Consider the following 15,289-nt stretch of genomic DNA (forward strand, 5'->3'; position numbering starts at 1 on the left):
GAAGTTCATATCCTTCCATTCAATTACCTAACATGCAGAATCAAGTTGTTGGCATGCTAATAATCTTATCTAAAAAAAAGGCATGATCAAATCTAATTAAACCATAATTACAAGCATTTATGTATTCATACCCATGGGTAGACGTGACTAATCAAAATAAATTTCAACAAATATACATGACATGTGGAGTACTTATGTCTTGTATAAGTGCCATTTTCAACCTCATTGCATTCATCCCCTAAAAAAAGCTCATTTGCATTCATATTATTATCCTTTTGATTTTATATTGTGAAGATAAATTGTTTTCCAACCCAACCATGACAAGTTTTTTCAAAAACACAATAAACTCAATCATGACAAGTTCTAATGATCATGCTGAAGTTCTTGTCCTTGTCTTAGCCGATGAATTAGTTGGGATAGACTTCAAACGACTCAAATGTCAACCTCAATGGCATCATAAAGTAAAAGATCAACCTAATGTTACCCCTATCTATTTTAGGAAGAGCCTAATGGAGCATTTTCAAAATAGTAAAGAATTGGTTGTAGGCTTTACACATATGAAGTTGGGTTCTAAAGTGTATTTGCTTGGTGGTGAGAAGTTAAAATCAGTAACAAAAATTGATAAAACATATGTTAATAGTAATCTAGAATGTTATGGTGGTTTTTCTAGTCATGTTTTTCGGTTAGACATAAAGAAAAATTCATTCACTTTAGACCGTTGTAAACCTATGGAACAACGTTATGGAAAAAGTTCTCCATTGGTAGCAAATGTTGATTCAAAAGTTTATGTGATTAGTGGAACACCATATTGAAGGATGCTCCTTCCTACATTGGAAAATTAGGTCATCTTGTTTTAGGTCACAAGTTGCTTATTGAAGATGACACTGGAAAAGCTTATTTTTTTGATACCAATCTTCACACTACATGGCAAGAATTGAACCAAAATGCTCTTAAATCATTTCTTAAAGTTGTTCTATCATTACCAACAAATGGGATTAATGTGCCATTTTTTCCCGGATTTAACAAAGACTTTCAACTTGTTATTTCTCGTGAAGGAATTGAAGATGGTTATGCTATGCTCATATATGCACCAACATTTTCACTAAGGTTTTATCAACTCTAAATGAGATTTTTAAAAGGCGTTACCCCGTTATAAAAAATGGGAATACCCAATTTCTTGAAGGGAGGAACATATTTTTATTGTGTCCGGACAATCAAATTTGTGCTATATGGATTGGGTTTGATCAATTTAGAAGGTTACATCTTTTCATAACTATATTTGTTTTGAAATTGTTACATAAACCTACGGTCATGGCTTCATCATCTTCAAGTACTCCTTTTCAACATCAAGAGACAATGTCCTCAAGAGCACAAGAGACCACATTTATACGAACCCGTATGACTCATACTTTTGATTCCATTGTGAATGATGTGGTGTATCCAAATCATGTATTTGATGCTTTCTTCTATTAAAAGTGATTAGCATTATTTGAATAAGATATGATAAGATTAATTAAAAGTGATTAGGGTTATTTGAATGAGATTAATTTATTAGAGTGTCGCATAAGTTATATACAAATAATATATGAGTGAGCGGCATAGGATTGGAGTTTCCTGAAAATGTCGACCTAATCAGAATGTCCAACGGTTCTTTGATGTCTTCCTCACTCTTGATTCAATAGGAAAAAAAAATACAAATAATGCACTTAAACGTTTAAAGAAAAAAAAGTCAATGAATATATCAAAACATAAAGGAACAAACGCCGCGTCAGGTGTTACTTAATTTGAAGCAAAGCAATGGAACAAACCGAAGGAGAACCATCAACTTCATCACAACAACAAGATCACCAAAACTGGATAAAGTAACCACATTTCTAAATTTCAAACTTTATAACATTTATTTCATAATATTCATCACTAATCTATCATCCATTTTATTTTCAGAGAGCAAGATAATCTGAAGGAAAAATTAATAACAGAGGATAATTTTAATTTCACATGGAAATTAGTATCACCAAGTACATCATCATCGTCATCACAAGAATTGAGATACGTTGGTGGCGTTGATATAAGCTTCTCAAAACACGATCCATCATTGGCGTGTGGTACTCTTGTAGTGTTAGATTTTCAAACTCTCCAAATTGTTTATCAGGATTTCGCTTTTGTTACTCTTCGTGTTCCTTATGTCCCTGGCTTCCTTGCCTTTCGAGAGGTTCTACTTTTTTCTTTTATTATGCACTTAATTTACGAAGATTATGTTTAGTTAAAATTAACTGATAGTTGATAAGATAGTGGATGAACTTATAGCGGATTAACTAGCTGATAGTTCGTAGTCGATAAGGTAGCAAATGGAATTTTTAGTGTTTGTTTAATAAAAATGTATTTATTTTTTTCAATTAAGATAATAAGGTTAAATTTGAGAGAGAAAAGATAAGCTATAAGCTTAAATGCTAGTTTATAAATAAAAAAATAAAAAACAATATAAGCTCTTCAGAAAAAAATGTTACCAAACAAGTTTATTTTGAACTTATGCAATGTTGCAAAATGTCGGCCATGGCGGATTGTGGTGCCATATGACGGATTTTTGGTTTTCCGCCATCAATAGGAGTGATCATATGAGCTTATAGATTGTTGAGAGTCTCACATCGGAATTGATATGACTTGAACAGGTTTTTATAAGTGGGGGCAGTCCTCACATCACAAACTGGTTTATGGGGTTGTGTTATGGTATTAGAGCCTATCCAAAATCTATTAGGCCAACTGCTATCAGGTTTTTCGCTATTGAGCCACTTTGGTCACGCTCCAAATGTCCAGTCTTGGATGTGAGGGGTGTGTGTGTTAAGAGTCCCACGTTAGAAGTGATATGGCTTGAACAAGCATTTATAGGTGAGGGCAGACCTCACAAGCCGATTTTGTGGATTTGTGTTAAGTTCAACCATAAATTCTAAGATAGGTTACAAGCTATCTGCTATAAGCTCAAAAACTGGCCTTGCTAAACAAAGCCTTATTATACCAATACTTGTAAAAATAGGTTATGATATATTCATAAGTTGTTTTCGGTTTATTTTCATACGTTTTATGGATAGCTTATTGTAATAAGTTGTACGGTAGTTAAGTTTGATTTTATCTTTGATTGTACATAGGTCGTCCATAATATTTGATTAAATAAGTGCTTCCCTCTCAATGTTTGAAAGATATTGTGTTGATATTAATAATTCTTGAAGATGATTTTTTTAACAGTTTAATGTATTTTGTTGATCGAATGAGTGACTTTAGCTTAGGAATCAATATGTTGACCTGTTAGAATAGCAAATCTGGTTATAAAGTAAACTGATAGATCAACATAAAAGAACAAAACGATTGGTCATAAAGTTCGCCACTTCGGCAGGGACGGATTTGAACTGGACATGATGTGGCAAGTGCCACACCAAAATTATTATTTTTTTACTTTTTTTATTAGTTTACTTTGTAATTTTATTCATATATTAATACAAACATCTTTTATATTTATACATGTGTCTATATTTTTATTCATATATTAATACATGAACTTTTTTTTTTAATATATACACATGTCTGTATTTTTACTCATATATTAGTAAAGGAACCTTTTTTTTTTTAATTCTTACATGTGTCTATACTTTAACTTATATATTAATACGGGGATCGATTTTATTTTTAATTTATACACATGTCTATATTTTTACTCGTATTTAATACATAAATAATGTTTTGTGCAATTTGTTCATCTGTCTATATTTTTATTCATATATCAATACATAGATCTTTTTATTTTTTAATTTCTACGCAATTGCGACTTGCTTAAACAAAAAGAACGCGAGTATTCTGCTAGAGCATTTGATTGATCTCTTTTAACGTCTTTATTAAATTTAGTATTATTTAATTATCTGATGGAATTTTTTTGCCTCACTGATATTGTGAGTCCAGATCCGCCCCTGCACTTCGGTCAATTTTGCATATATCTTCGACAACATAGTGGCTGCTATTGTTTTCTATTATGCACTGCATTAAGATTACATAGTAAAAAACTTTGTTTAAATATTACGCTTTTAATTCCACTCACTATGCTCGAGCGTCTTCCCACTTATCAGCGAATATGAGTCATACTCAACATGAACGCCAATGCAGTTTTTTATGGCTATTTGATAATTTTCATTTAGCCAGTACTTCTAAAGAATTAAATATAGAAAACATTCATTGAATGATATAGCTTTCTAGGTTACTGCGGTAGTTTGGTAGTATTACATTTGTTGCAAATTTGTAATACAGACCAAGATAGACAGAATCATGATCCAACTTGTAGGGTATTCTTATTTCTTTGCCCGTGATTGAAATATTTTACTAGGATTGATGGAGTTATTTATTCTTTTCTTTCTTTGATATAGTCTCTAAAGTATTTGTTTAACCTGTTATAGTTTGATTGCATCTACGATTGTAGGCTCCAGTTCTTCTAGATATTTTAGAGAAAATGAAAAGGAGTGGCAATGCTTTCTACCCTCAGGTAATTGTTGAGTTAATAATTCATAAGAGTTTGATGCATTAGGAACTTCTTGTTTTTCCATAATCTAGCACTCAAGTTGCTGGTTCCAATCTTGTTAGCTGCACTAAAAACTCAGCTCTGTAATTTATGATGTTTTTGTAACTGATGTTTTCATCTTCTGATAAGAAGGTTATTCTCATGTTGTTGACAGTTGTTAATGGTTGATGGAAATGGAATACTTCATCCCAGAGGCAAGTATGCTCTGTATAGAAACATTTTGCAGAGTCATGCACTGTTTTTCTATTTAAGTGATTGATGATTTTTTCTTTTCTTTGAACTTAGCTTTTATGGAATTTGACATATACAAAGATACTCCTATTGTTATTGAATTTTCGTTTGATAGAAAGAAAACGGCTGGAATGTTAGGAGCCATGTGTTTTGTTGGTGCACTGTTAGAACAAAACACTTCAGAATTCATAGAATGGCTGGCTGCTATTTCAATTTTTTATCAGCATTGATTATAGCAATTGATGTTTAACGTAACTAAAAATGCTGTGAACACTGATTTCACCTGCGATAAAAAATTACCCGATAGACCAATGCCATTTCAGGCGATACTTGGTAGTGTATACATTTCAGCCAAAGTACTTTTTATCATTCAATTTCCAATTTTAAAACTTCTTATTCAGCATAACCATCCTTTGAAAGTTGAAGTCATTTTAGGTTCTTTACATATATTCATAATTGTTGTGACAAACAAATTTTAACTTGCTACCCTGTGTGTTTGACAAGTCTTGGCTTGCAACCTTTAACTTTTGCAGGTTTTGGACTAGCTTGTCATATTGGAGTTAAAGCCAATCTTCCAACTATCGGGATTGGAAAGAATGTTAGTATAATCTCACTAATCTATTGTGGAAAGACTCATATCAGTATATAGATTCTCACATCCTTCTCCTTCAATTTAGAGCTTTGATTCTATCTGATGTTTTTGTAGTTAAGAAGTACTGAGTAGATATCTAAGTTCTTAAGCTGTATATTTTCCAGTTGCATCACGTGGATGGTCTCCATCAATCTAGAGTGAGAAATCTTCTAGAAGCCAAAGAAAACTCTTCTAAACACTTTATTACTTTGACGGGTTGCTCCGGGCATACATGGGGAGCGGTAAGAATTTGAATTAACGGCACTTGTCCTTATTTGAAAAAAGGATGTGCCATACTCATAAAAATGCAAGTTATAAAGCTTGAACTTTAGCTGCCAAAATCTAGTTCCATGTGTTTGTGTACTTTTTTTATTGATATATTGATTCAGCATGCTTAGTTTTTTTTTCATCCTTTCCTTCCAAACCGTTATCCAGGCCATGAAATCTACGCAGGGATCCATAAAGCCAATATATATTTCAATCGGCCACAGGATATCACTCCAGACTGCCATTGCGATTGTTCAGATGACTTGCAAGTATCGTGTCCCTGAGCCAATTAGGCAGGTAAAACAATTTTTCATTTGAAAGAATTTGATATCTACTTTATTACACATACATCTACTATCACATTCACAGCTGATCGGTTATATTTCAAGAAAAGGGTGAACCAAAACACAAAATAGAATATGCCTTTTCTCACTTTTAATCCTCTATCTTTTATTAAGCTAGTATTGACTCCTCTCTTGTTCAGAAGTTTTTTGTTGCCAATTTATTGTAAAATACCACTTTTGTATATTGGGACTCATGCAGCCTTAGGTCATATTGTCTGGAGACATAGTTTTATTCGTCGTACTTGTTCTCCTTCACTTAGTAACTGAACTCAAAATATTTATTGCAAATCTGCATATCATTTATAATTATCCTTATTAGATGTTACAAAGGTTTAGGTGCTGATAGCTAGATTGATTTACTGTTTCCACAATTACTGGTTTTTCATCAAGTAATTGTTCCATAAACAATTTTTCATTACTTCAACTTCAGGCTGATATAAGATCCAGAGACTACATTCGAAAGTATGAAATGAACGCTGAACTGAAGTAATTTGACTGATATGGTACACTATCAACACCTAAAATGATGCTAACACTTACTGCATGCTACTATGGATTAAAGTTGACATTTTATAGTATTTATTGTTTAAGTTGTCAAAGCAATGTAGAATTTAAAGTACAGAGATGTAAGCAAATAAACTCAAGATTATGAATATGCTTGTCATATCATATATTTTGATGTCAATGAATGTATTATAATACCGGATACAATCTAAATCCATAACTTGTATTGGTACAGCCTTTTCATCAGAGATTAATGTAGTATATTTGCAGTAATATATATAGTCACATGGAAGAGTATTCAATTGCTTTTAGGAGTTTGTTGTTGAGTCAAACTCTGTTATTATGTAATACATTTAGTAACAGAATCTAAATAGATGTAATATGTAATTCAATTAACTAACTCCCAAAGTTCTCTACCTTAATTTCATTACTCACTTCATTGATGCACTATACATGGATTTCAACTTGTCTTTCGTTTCTTCCAACTTCTCTTCCATTTCGATCACTTTCTTTGCCAATGCCTACTTGTTATCTTCATATTTTTTCAATTTACTCTCAGCATCTGCAATGAGGTTCTTACTATTGTTGTCTCCACTTTTAGTTTATCACAATCTTTCCGAGTAAATCATGCTTTACGTAACTTAGCTAGCCTAGTGCTGAGCATTTCACATCCACGTTCATAACTTGAATTCCGTCAACAAGAAATCTTGGTATATGTTTCAACGACACTATGTTTTAGAATCAACCTCATCATCATCGCCATTTCTCACCATGGCAACAACTTCAGTTAGTTTTACGCTAAAAGATGAGGATGAACATCCAACTGCTTCCTCAGCGTTATTTGAGGCTTGATTAGAAAACATATTGTGTCCAACTTGATTTGAACATTCCGACAGATATGATTATCCTGATACATTAAATCTGAACAAGATGATATACACATTTATTATCAACTATAATTTAAATATGAAAATCTTTGAGACACAATATGAAAATCAGTCCAACTTGATTTTGCTTATCAATTATAATATACACATATTGGGCAATCTAAATATAAATTAAATAGTTGATTTTGCTTATAATTTAATCTATAAGTATGATAATCTGAACATTGAAAATTTATTATATAATAACAGTCATGAATTTTTGTATAACAAATGGAAGTTTGATGTTAAGGTTTAACAGTACAAAAACTGTATAATTAAAGTGATAGATGGATAATTAGTAATAGTTATTTATATAGTTAAGGTCATCATGGTAAGCCTAGTAATTATTAAAATTGCAATACAATATCCTATTATTCTAAACAGAAGAAGGAATCCACCTTTTTAGATGAATTTTTAATATAAAATGAGAGTAAGATAATTAGATTTATGGTAGATAGAAACTTTGTTACCTTATTATTTAATATGATAATCATCTTCAACAAAAGTGGTCACAGAAGCTCTGAAGCTGCATGAAGCTGACAATGGAGACTGCAGATAAAGATATAACAAAGATTAGAAGAACACAACACAATGGAATGAAATTAAGTGGATAGTAGAATCAGATCCACTGAAGAAATCAAAACATCTAAAAAGTGCAACTAATGATGAGTATTATATTCAAACCCAAATATTAATGTAGAAAACACACATACCTGTAAATAAACTGAAGTGCTTCCACAACTCTGTTGCAATTTCAAATTTTTTCTCGTTTTGGCTTCTTTTTCTTTGGTACAGGAGCTTACATTACATAAGTGATAAGCCTTATGCCTTTATATATTATGAATTATTGGTTAGAAGTTAGTGTTGTTTGGTTGGTTGTGAAGGTGGTTGAAGGGAACTTGGGTGACTCATTTGTATGAGAAATTCTAACAATATTCATCAATAATACGTACTAGTTTCAAGGTTCACAGACTCGCGAGTCCACATAGATTCGAAAAGAGTCTGTAGACTTAACTAGAAACCTTTTTTGAGACGCTTAACTATCATTTTAAAAGGTAAATTTGAAGGTAGTAGTAATACACGTTTGGGGGAGGAATTAATTTTCATTTTCAACAAATTTATTGCTTTAACACATTTATCTTATAAAACTAGATAAAAGTAATACAATACATGAGACTCTATCACCTTTACTTTGCCACTTATATTATCACTTCACACTTCTTTTTTATTCTCAAGGGTTCATGGACAAGTTAGGTTGGGTTGTATGTGCTCAAACCCGACCTTAACATTAGTTCGAACGAATTTTAGATTTGAATTCGATCCTAAATGATATCAAACCTGATGAGGTATGAGTCCAATAAAGACGAGATAATTCCAAGACGAGATAATGTCTAAATCATCTAATTAAATTTAGAACAATGAAGGCAAAAAGCATTTATCCTTCTTTCTGCTAGATGGCAAGATAGTGTCTATATATCGCATAAACTAGATGTAGATCAGGTTTAACACGAGACAATTGAGATATCAACAAAACAAAAAAATTGGTACAAGAAATATCAACAATTTATCTCTGCAAACGGTGGCTTGTATCCACATTAATATGTTGATAAGAGTCATTTGTATCTGGCATTGAAAGACGACACTTAGCAGTACATTGGAGATTTTTGGTTAAGAAAAACTTCTTAGAGCATCCATAAATGAAATTCTCCATTTTGATTCTTTAAGTGGGTTCTATGTGTCCAAATTATATTGTTTCGGATTGAACCTAAAGACCCCTTTACTTGGGAAACTCTAAAACCGGAGAAAAAAATCATGATTGTTGTCTAACGACAACCAAAACATAATATTATAAGCAAATTGTTATGAGTTATGACACATCTACGCCTGAACGCCTACCGCTCTCAGTACACTCACACCCTCCAAAGCAAATACTTAACTTTACCTCACGAACACTCTAGGGCAAGAGTATAAGAAAGAAAAAAAAATCATATACAAATTTAAAGTGTTTTCGACTGGTGCATCTTGTAACACATATTTAGAGCATATATATAAAGTCTTTGTCTCCCTCTTCCTTTATAAATTCTTAGCAATGTGACTTTTAACATGTATCTTTTCAATCAACACAACAACAAAAAATCTGATAAGTATAATATGCATCTTTCATAGCTACATAGTGGTTGAACAATATATTAGTTATATATATAGAACTGGTGCTTGGGCAGTTGTGTGGGAGAGATAACGAAAAACGTAAGGGATACAAACTTATTTTGATCTTCATAAATTTTGTTTTAATTCATTTTTACTGAAAAATGTTTCATTCTTTCTCCATATATATGGTTAACAATGATAATCTTCTCTAGTTTAGTTATGTTATATTCACTAAAATCTGAATTCCAAAATAAAACTCTTCCCGTGATTTAAGGGAATGTTGCCAACAATTATTTTAAGTTGCTACATTTGCATGTGATACTAGAAATCTGAATTCCAGATTTTAAGGAAATTTTGTCAATTATTATTGAACACAGCCAATAATCTTCTGCTGTCCTCAACAATCAGTTTTCCTTTGGCAGTATACATCCAATTTGTTAAATAGTATGATAATCAAAATAAATACAGTTTACTTTATCCAAAAATGAATTAATAATCCAGAATCTTGATAGTATTTAAGATTACAAAAAAGCAACAACCAAAAAAGCAAACAGTACTATTCTAAGAGATTCGATTCTCCTCGCGGAATCAGTTTGGATCATGATTTGGAATGTGCAACCCTGAGTTGAAGGATCTCTGTCAGTGACAGTAGAAAGACCGGGAAATTTGCAAGCGCCATCAACCTGATCATTCACCTGATAGTAGCTATTAAACGCATATGAGATGTTACCACGGATATCTAAACCGCCACACGAAGTTCCATAGCCAAGACTAGTGCAGTCTGCATTTTGGCAAGCATAAGACACACTCGGTGCAACTTGATCACTGTTCAGGTTCGCTGAGGGTTTCAAAATACACCACTTCTTGGGCAAATGTGCTACTCCGGTAGCACCTACTAGCCCGTTGGTTCTTGATCCAATGGTGAGTTGGTATTTCGGCCGTCCATCGTAATAAAACAATCCCCAATGACGTTCAAAGTTACCTGGTTGAATGCTTTTGTTGTCTTCATCTACTAAACTAAACAAGTATGCATCCATAGGACCAGGTCTCAATGGAGTCCCCTTTCCGGCAATAAATCGAGTCATGAAACCTTGGTTAAAACGTTGCGCGAGTTGAAGATTTCCGTTTCTGTCTCCGTCTGTAGGCCAACCGATCTCTCCAACAATTATGGGCATGTTACCAAAACCATTCTTATTCAACGCCCATACTAGAGTATCATAGTTAGCATCAAAGACATTGTCGTAGATCTTTCCGTTGTCGTTTAAAGGATCACTAAAACCGTTGAAAAATGCATAGTCGACTGGAAAATTGGGATCTTCATAAAGACTAATAAAAGGATAAATGTTCACGGTAAATGGAGCATTGTTCTGACTCAAAAACTTGACAATCTGAACCATGAGATCATGGATGTCTGTCCTAAAGTCGCCATCGGAAGGGTTACCTGATGAGCTCTGATACACATCAGCATTTGAAGGGACAGTGACTTTGATTGAACTTCCCAAACCAGCTTTTATAAGAGCGTTTTGGATATTTACAAGAGCTGGAAGTGTTGTGGCTTCAAAGGTACCGTTGTAAGTTGACAAGAAAGGTTCATTTCCAACCGCAATGTACCTTGAAAAAAATTACATGAAATAAAAAAGTTAAAGAAAAATATAGACAACTGCAACATTGAAATACATATGAATAGTCATTTGTTTAACAGTTAAGGAAATGTCATCAGTCCCAACAGATTAAGAAATGAAAAACATAGCAAAAGCACACACAACACATAAGACCCCGCAATTGCCCGTATTTTACATCAATATAAAAAGGTTTACAGTAACTTAAAAACCATGCACTCAGCCCCCAAAAAGTTAGGAAGACATATCAACCTTTAGATTTTATGCATGCAACAAAGTAAATAATCATATATTTTTCCTTAACAGGTCAGTGTGAAATTTGATAATATGTCTTACTTTGAGTCCTCATTTAATTAAAACATTGACAACAGGTTGATATTTGTACAGGTGGACAAGGATTTAGGCTCATATCTGAATTTCACCCTTTTGCAGCTAAATTTAATCAAGGGTTAATTATGTTTTTGGTCCCTACAAAATTGCGACCTTGTAAGTTTAGTCCTTACTTAATTTTAATAGCATTTTTAATCCCTACAAAAAAAATTTACTTATAATTTTAGTCCCTGCTAAAATAAATTTTGTTTAATTATCCTTAAACTTTTAAATTTTCTAACGATTTTTTTTATACAAGTTTAGAACACTATGAAAGGTTCATTTACTAAAATCTATAATTTTTTAACATGGAATATATTAAATATGAATTTTTTAAAACGACAAAAGTTTAAGATATAAGTAACAAAAATATGGACGTAGAAATCAAATTTTTGCGATATTTTTTTCGGAGGACCTTTTAATAATGTTCTTAACACGCCTGTAAAAAATTGTTGAAAAACTTAAGAGTTTAAGCATAAATTAAACAAATTTGGATTGAGTAAGGACTAATATTGAGTGCAGAAATTTTTTATAGGGATTAAAAATGCTATTAAAATTAAGTAAGGACCAAACTTACAAGGTCACAATTTTGTAGGGACCAAAAACATAATTAACCCTTTAATCAATTTAATCCACTGAATTCAGTGCAAGCAAGAATGCAAAGATAATATGTTGCCAAAAAAGTTGTTGAAAAAATCTTATGTTGCCAAATATTCTATGATTTGTAGATGAAGAATCAAGGGGCATGTCCTTTTTGGCAGACATTATAACTATAATGTCATTCATGAAAAAACAAATAGAAAAACAAACAGGATATATAAATCCTAGTCAATGATTTCAAACACATTGCGATTGATTCCACTAAGTATTCCAAAGGAACGACAAGTAATTTCCATACATCGGAAGTATCTTAGTTGCAATGCTAAATTTCTAAAATTGTTCAATTCCATTAATCTTCAAAATTGTATTGAATCAGATAAAACAGTTTTAGTGCAACAAACCTGCCAAACTCACAGCAATACATACTAAACAATATTTTCACCGAGTCAAATGCAGAAGAGAGGGGAGTAACTATTTTAAATCTTACATGAACCATCCTATAAAAAGTTCCTGCAAAAACTTTCTTACTAAATGCTTATAACAGCGTAAAATGTAAATTTGCCCTTTCCTTCCAATAAAATACTTGATGTGTTGAAGATTATTGACATTCATAGAATGTGTTTGTGTCTGTGTATGTGATTGTAACTGCAGAAACGATTACTTTACTTGTATATAGATGGTTAAATATGATTTTACTTAGGGAAGGGCCCTTGTAATTTGGTTGGCCGTCAAGAATCGTCCCAACCAGGAATCGAACTCAGGTTCTCTTGAACAATTCGTCTTTGGCGAAACTAATCAACTTCTAGAGCTCAATCCCTTGGTTAAATATGTCTTCACTTTTCTTACTATAAAATTTTTTAATTTGCAAGTTAGTCCCTACATAAATTTTGTCTAATTTTAATCACTATTTTTCTTTTGTAGGGACTAAAAACACTCATTTTATGTAAAAAGTAAACTTTTTTATGGTAAACCACTATAATTTCTCACCTCTCCTAGTTTGAAACAATCATAACCAAAATGCAGAATAAATAAATAACAGAATCACTCTATACAAGAATTAAAATCTAAACCAAAGATTAAAAACTCAACACAAATGAATCAAAAGAGTTTACCAACCTGATATCTACTCCACCAGATGAAACATGAGCTGAAACATTCTTAGCAACCCATTTTTCAGCAGCTTGACGACTATTAGCCATAGTATAAAGCAAATCATTAGGTATACCAACCATAACCTGAATCCCAGATTTCTTTAAAGCATCAAGAATATTTGGATCAGCATCAAAAAGCTTAACTTTTTGAATACCATTATCTTTTAACATTTTCACCACAGTAGATGGTGGTAATGGATGTGTTGACTGTGTTCCCCAGTTAACTCCAATTCCACCCACTTCCAACACTGATGTTGCAAATAACATCATAAGAACAAAACATATCCTAAATTTTTTACCCTCCATCAAGAATTCAATGACCAAGTTGAAAAAATCAAAACTTTACTAATCTTTGAATCAAATATGAAGCTAAAAAATGGTTTTTTGTCTATGAAGTTTAGAAGATAATAATAAGTGGGTGAAGGACTGAAATGGAAATTTTTATGAAGAAAGAAAGTTGAAGAAGAGTTTGAAAGGGTATCTGAAAAGGCAGAGAAAAGATAAACAGATCTCTTTGGATGGCAGGGAGGGACTTTTTTATGTTATGGTACTTTTATGCTTTAAAGTGAGGTGATACTGATGAAGCATAGCATAGAGACAGAAAAGGTAATTGGTGAATGAAGTAAGCATTATTGAATGATAAGAGAGAATCTCTTTATGGTTGATTTTCTTTTTATTTTTAGGAAACGGTAACAATAGCTGTTTTAAGAATGTATTCATGTGAGTTTAACTCACTTGATAAAAACTTTGTAATATATGTTAGAGTTCGAAAATCAGACATTTTACTTCTCCGCATTTAATATGTGTGAGATCCCGTCATTAGACTATTTGACAAAGAAAAACTCAAAGTATAATCTTGAAAATTTTGTATTCATTGAGTAGAGGAATGCTAGCAACACTTACTTTTCAACACTCTCTCTAACTCTCGCTTTTTTATTGGATTAAATAAGTGAATCTTCAACCATTTTGTGTGGTTCAATTTTCAAGATGTAGACTTAAAATGATTTAAACCAATAAAAAAGTGAGTATTAGAGAGGGTGTTTAAAAGAGAGTGTGGCTAACATTACCCTCATTGAATGTTGAAATACTTCCTCCATCTTATATCAAATGTTTTGTTTAAGTTTTACATAATTATTAAAAAAATGGTTAATGATGTTAATTTCAAAGGTTAAATATATGTTATTTATTAAAACACTTTTATTTATTATAGTTAATGGAGTAGTTATAGATGATTAAAATGCAATAAATAACTTGACATAGAAAATTATAAAGGGTCATGCTAACGAGCGTCCGAGACACTCTTTAATGATTCCAAAATAAGAAATTATTCCAATAAAAATTTAAATACTTTAACTCATATTAATTGATTATACAAGTTTTGTAACCAAAAAAATAATTGATTATACAAGTTTTGATATAAAGTTACCATTTCAAGACATTGAAGAGTGTCTCTGAATCACTCGTTGGCAGTTTTCAATTATAAAAGAGAATATCTAATTTGAGATAGAGAGAGTATTAAAAATAAACTTTTTCTACATAAAATTTAACAATGTTTCCTTTGTCGAATCCACTTGTCATGATGATTTTTTTATTTTTATTTTTACGCCAATAAAAATTGACTCAGTTAGTAAATACACCCTCCGGTCACTATTATAAGAAAAAATTTACTTTTTACATTCATTCAATTAATGATGTATATGGTCTTTATTATAGACCACATACATCATTTAATGAATGAATCTAAAATGTTAACTTTTGCTTATATTAGTGACCGGAGGGTGTAGTAGTTAATTTATCAAGATCGTAAATTTAATTCTCATTATCAATATCTTGATGAATAATTTTTTTTTTTTTACAAAATATCTTGATGAATAATGGATAAATACATTTTTTTTACAAAATGGATAAATACATTTATTAACACATTTTGAGTTTTAAAGT

General features: G+C 31.7%; 2 protein-coding genes and 1 long non-coding RNA gene across 4 annotated transcripts; 1 reads left to right on the top strand and 2 right to left on the bottom strand.

Moving 5' to 3' along the window:
- Positions 1-1,731: 1,731 nt before the first annotated feature.
- On the top strand, positions 1,732-6,987 carry LOC146952646 (endonuclease V family protein). 2 transcript variants are annotated; one of them, XM_085704166.1, is made up of 8 exons: positions 1,732-1,862; positions 1,945-2,212; positions 4,460-4,522; positions 4,713-4,752; positions 5,323-5,387; positions 5,546-5,662; positions 5,874-5,984; positions 6,462-6,987. In XM_085704166.1, the coding sequence occupies exons 1-8, from the start codon at positions 1,798-1,800 to the stop codon at positions 6,519-6,521; spliced, it is 789 nt and encodes a 262-aa protein (XP_085560292.1). In that variant the 5' UTR covers positions 1,732-1,797; the 3' UTR covers positions 6,522-6,987. The 2 variants fall into 2 exon arrangements, with proteins under 2 accessions (XP_085560292.1, XP_085560284.1); XM_085704158.1 differs by having other exon boundaries at positions 1,745-1,862; positions 5,856-5,984; positions 6,462-6,935.
- On the bottom strand, positions 6,745-8,620 carry LOC146952647 (uncharacterized). Its single transcript, XR_015007128.1, has 3 exons — positions 8,175-8,620; positions 7,932-8,010; positions 6,745-7,456 (listed from the first exon to the last, which is right to left on the bottom strand). It is a non-coding gene; the product is annotated as an uncharacterized LOC146952647 (long non-coding RNA).
- A 1,439-nt stretch (positions 8,621-10,059) lies between these two features.
- On the bottom strand, positions 10,060-14,027 carry LOC146952648 (O-Glycosyl hydrolases family 17 protein). Its single transcript, XM_085704185.1, has 2 exons — positions 13,314-14,027; positions 10,060-11,220 (listed from the first exon to the last, which is right to left on the bottom strand). Exons 1-2 carry the CDS (start codon positions 13,652-13,654, stop codon positions 10,131-10,133), a joined length of 1,431 nt encoding a protein of 476 aa, XP_085560311.1. The 5' UTR covers positions 13,655-14,027; the 3' UTR covers positions 10,060-10,130.
- Positions 14,028-15,289: the final 1,262 nt, after the last annotated feature.

The sequence above is a fragment of the Medicago sativa genome, chromosome 1 (assembly GCF_051527215.1).
Source record: "Medicago sativa cultivar Bolivia chromosome 1, Bolivia_mono, whole genome shotgun sequence".
NCBI lineage: Eukaryota > Viridiplantae > Streptophyta > Magnoliopsida > Fabales > Fabaceae > Medicago > Medicago sativa.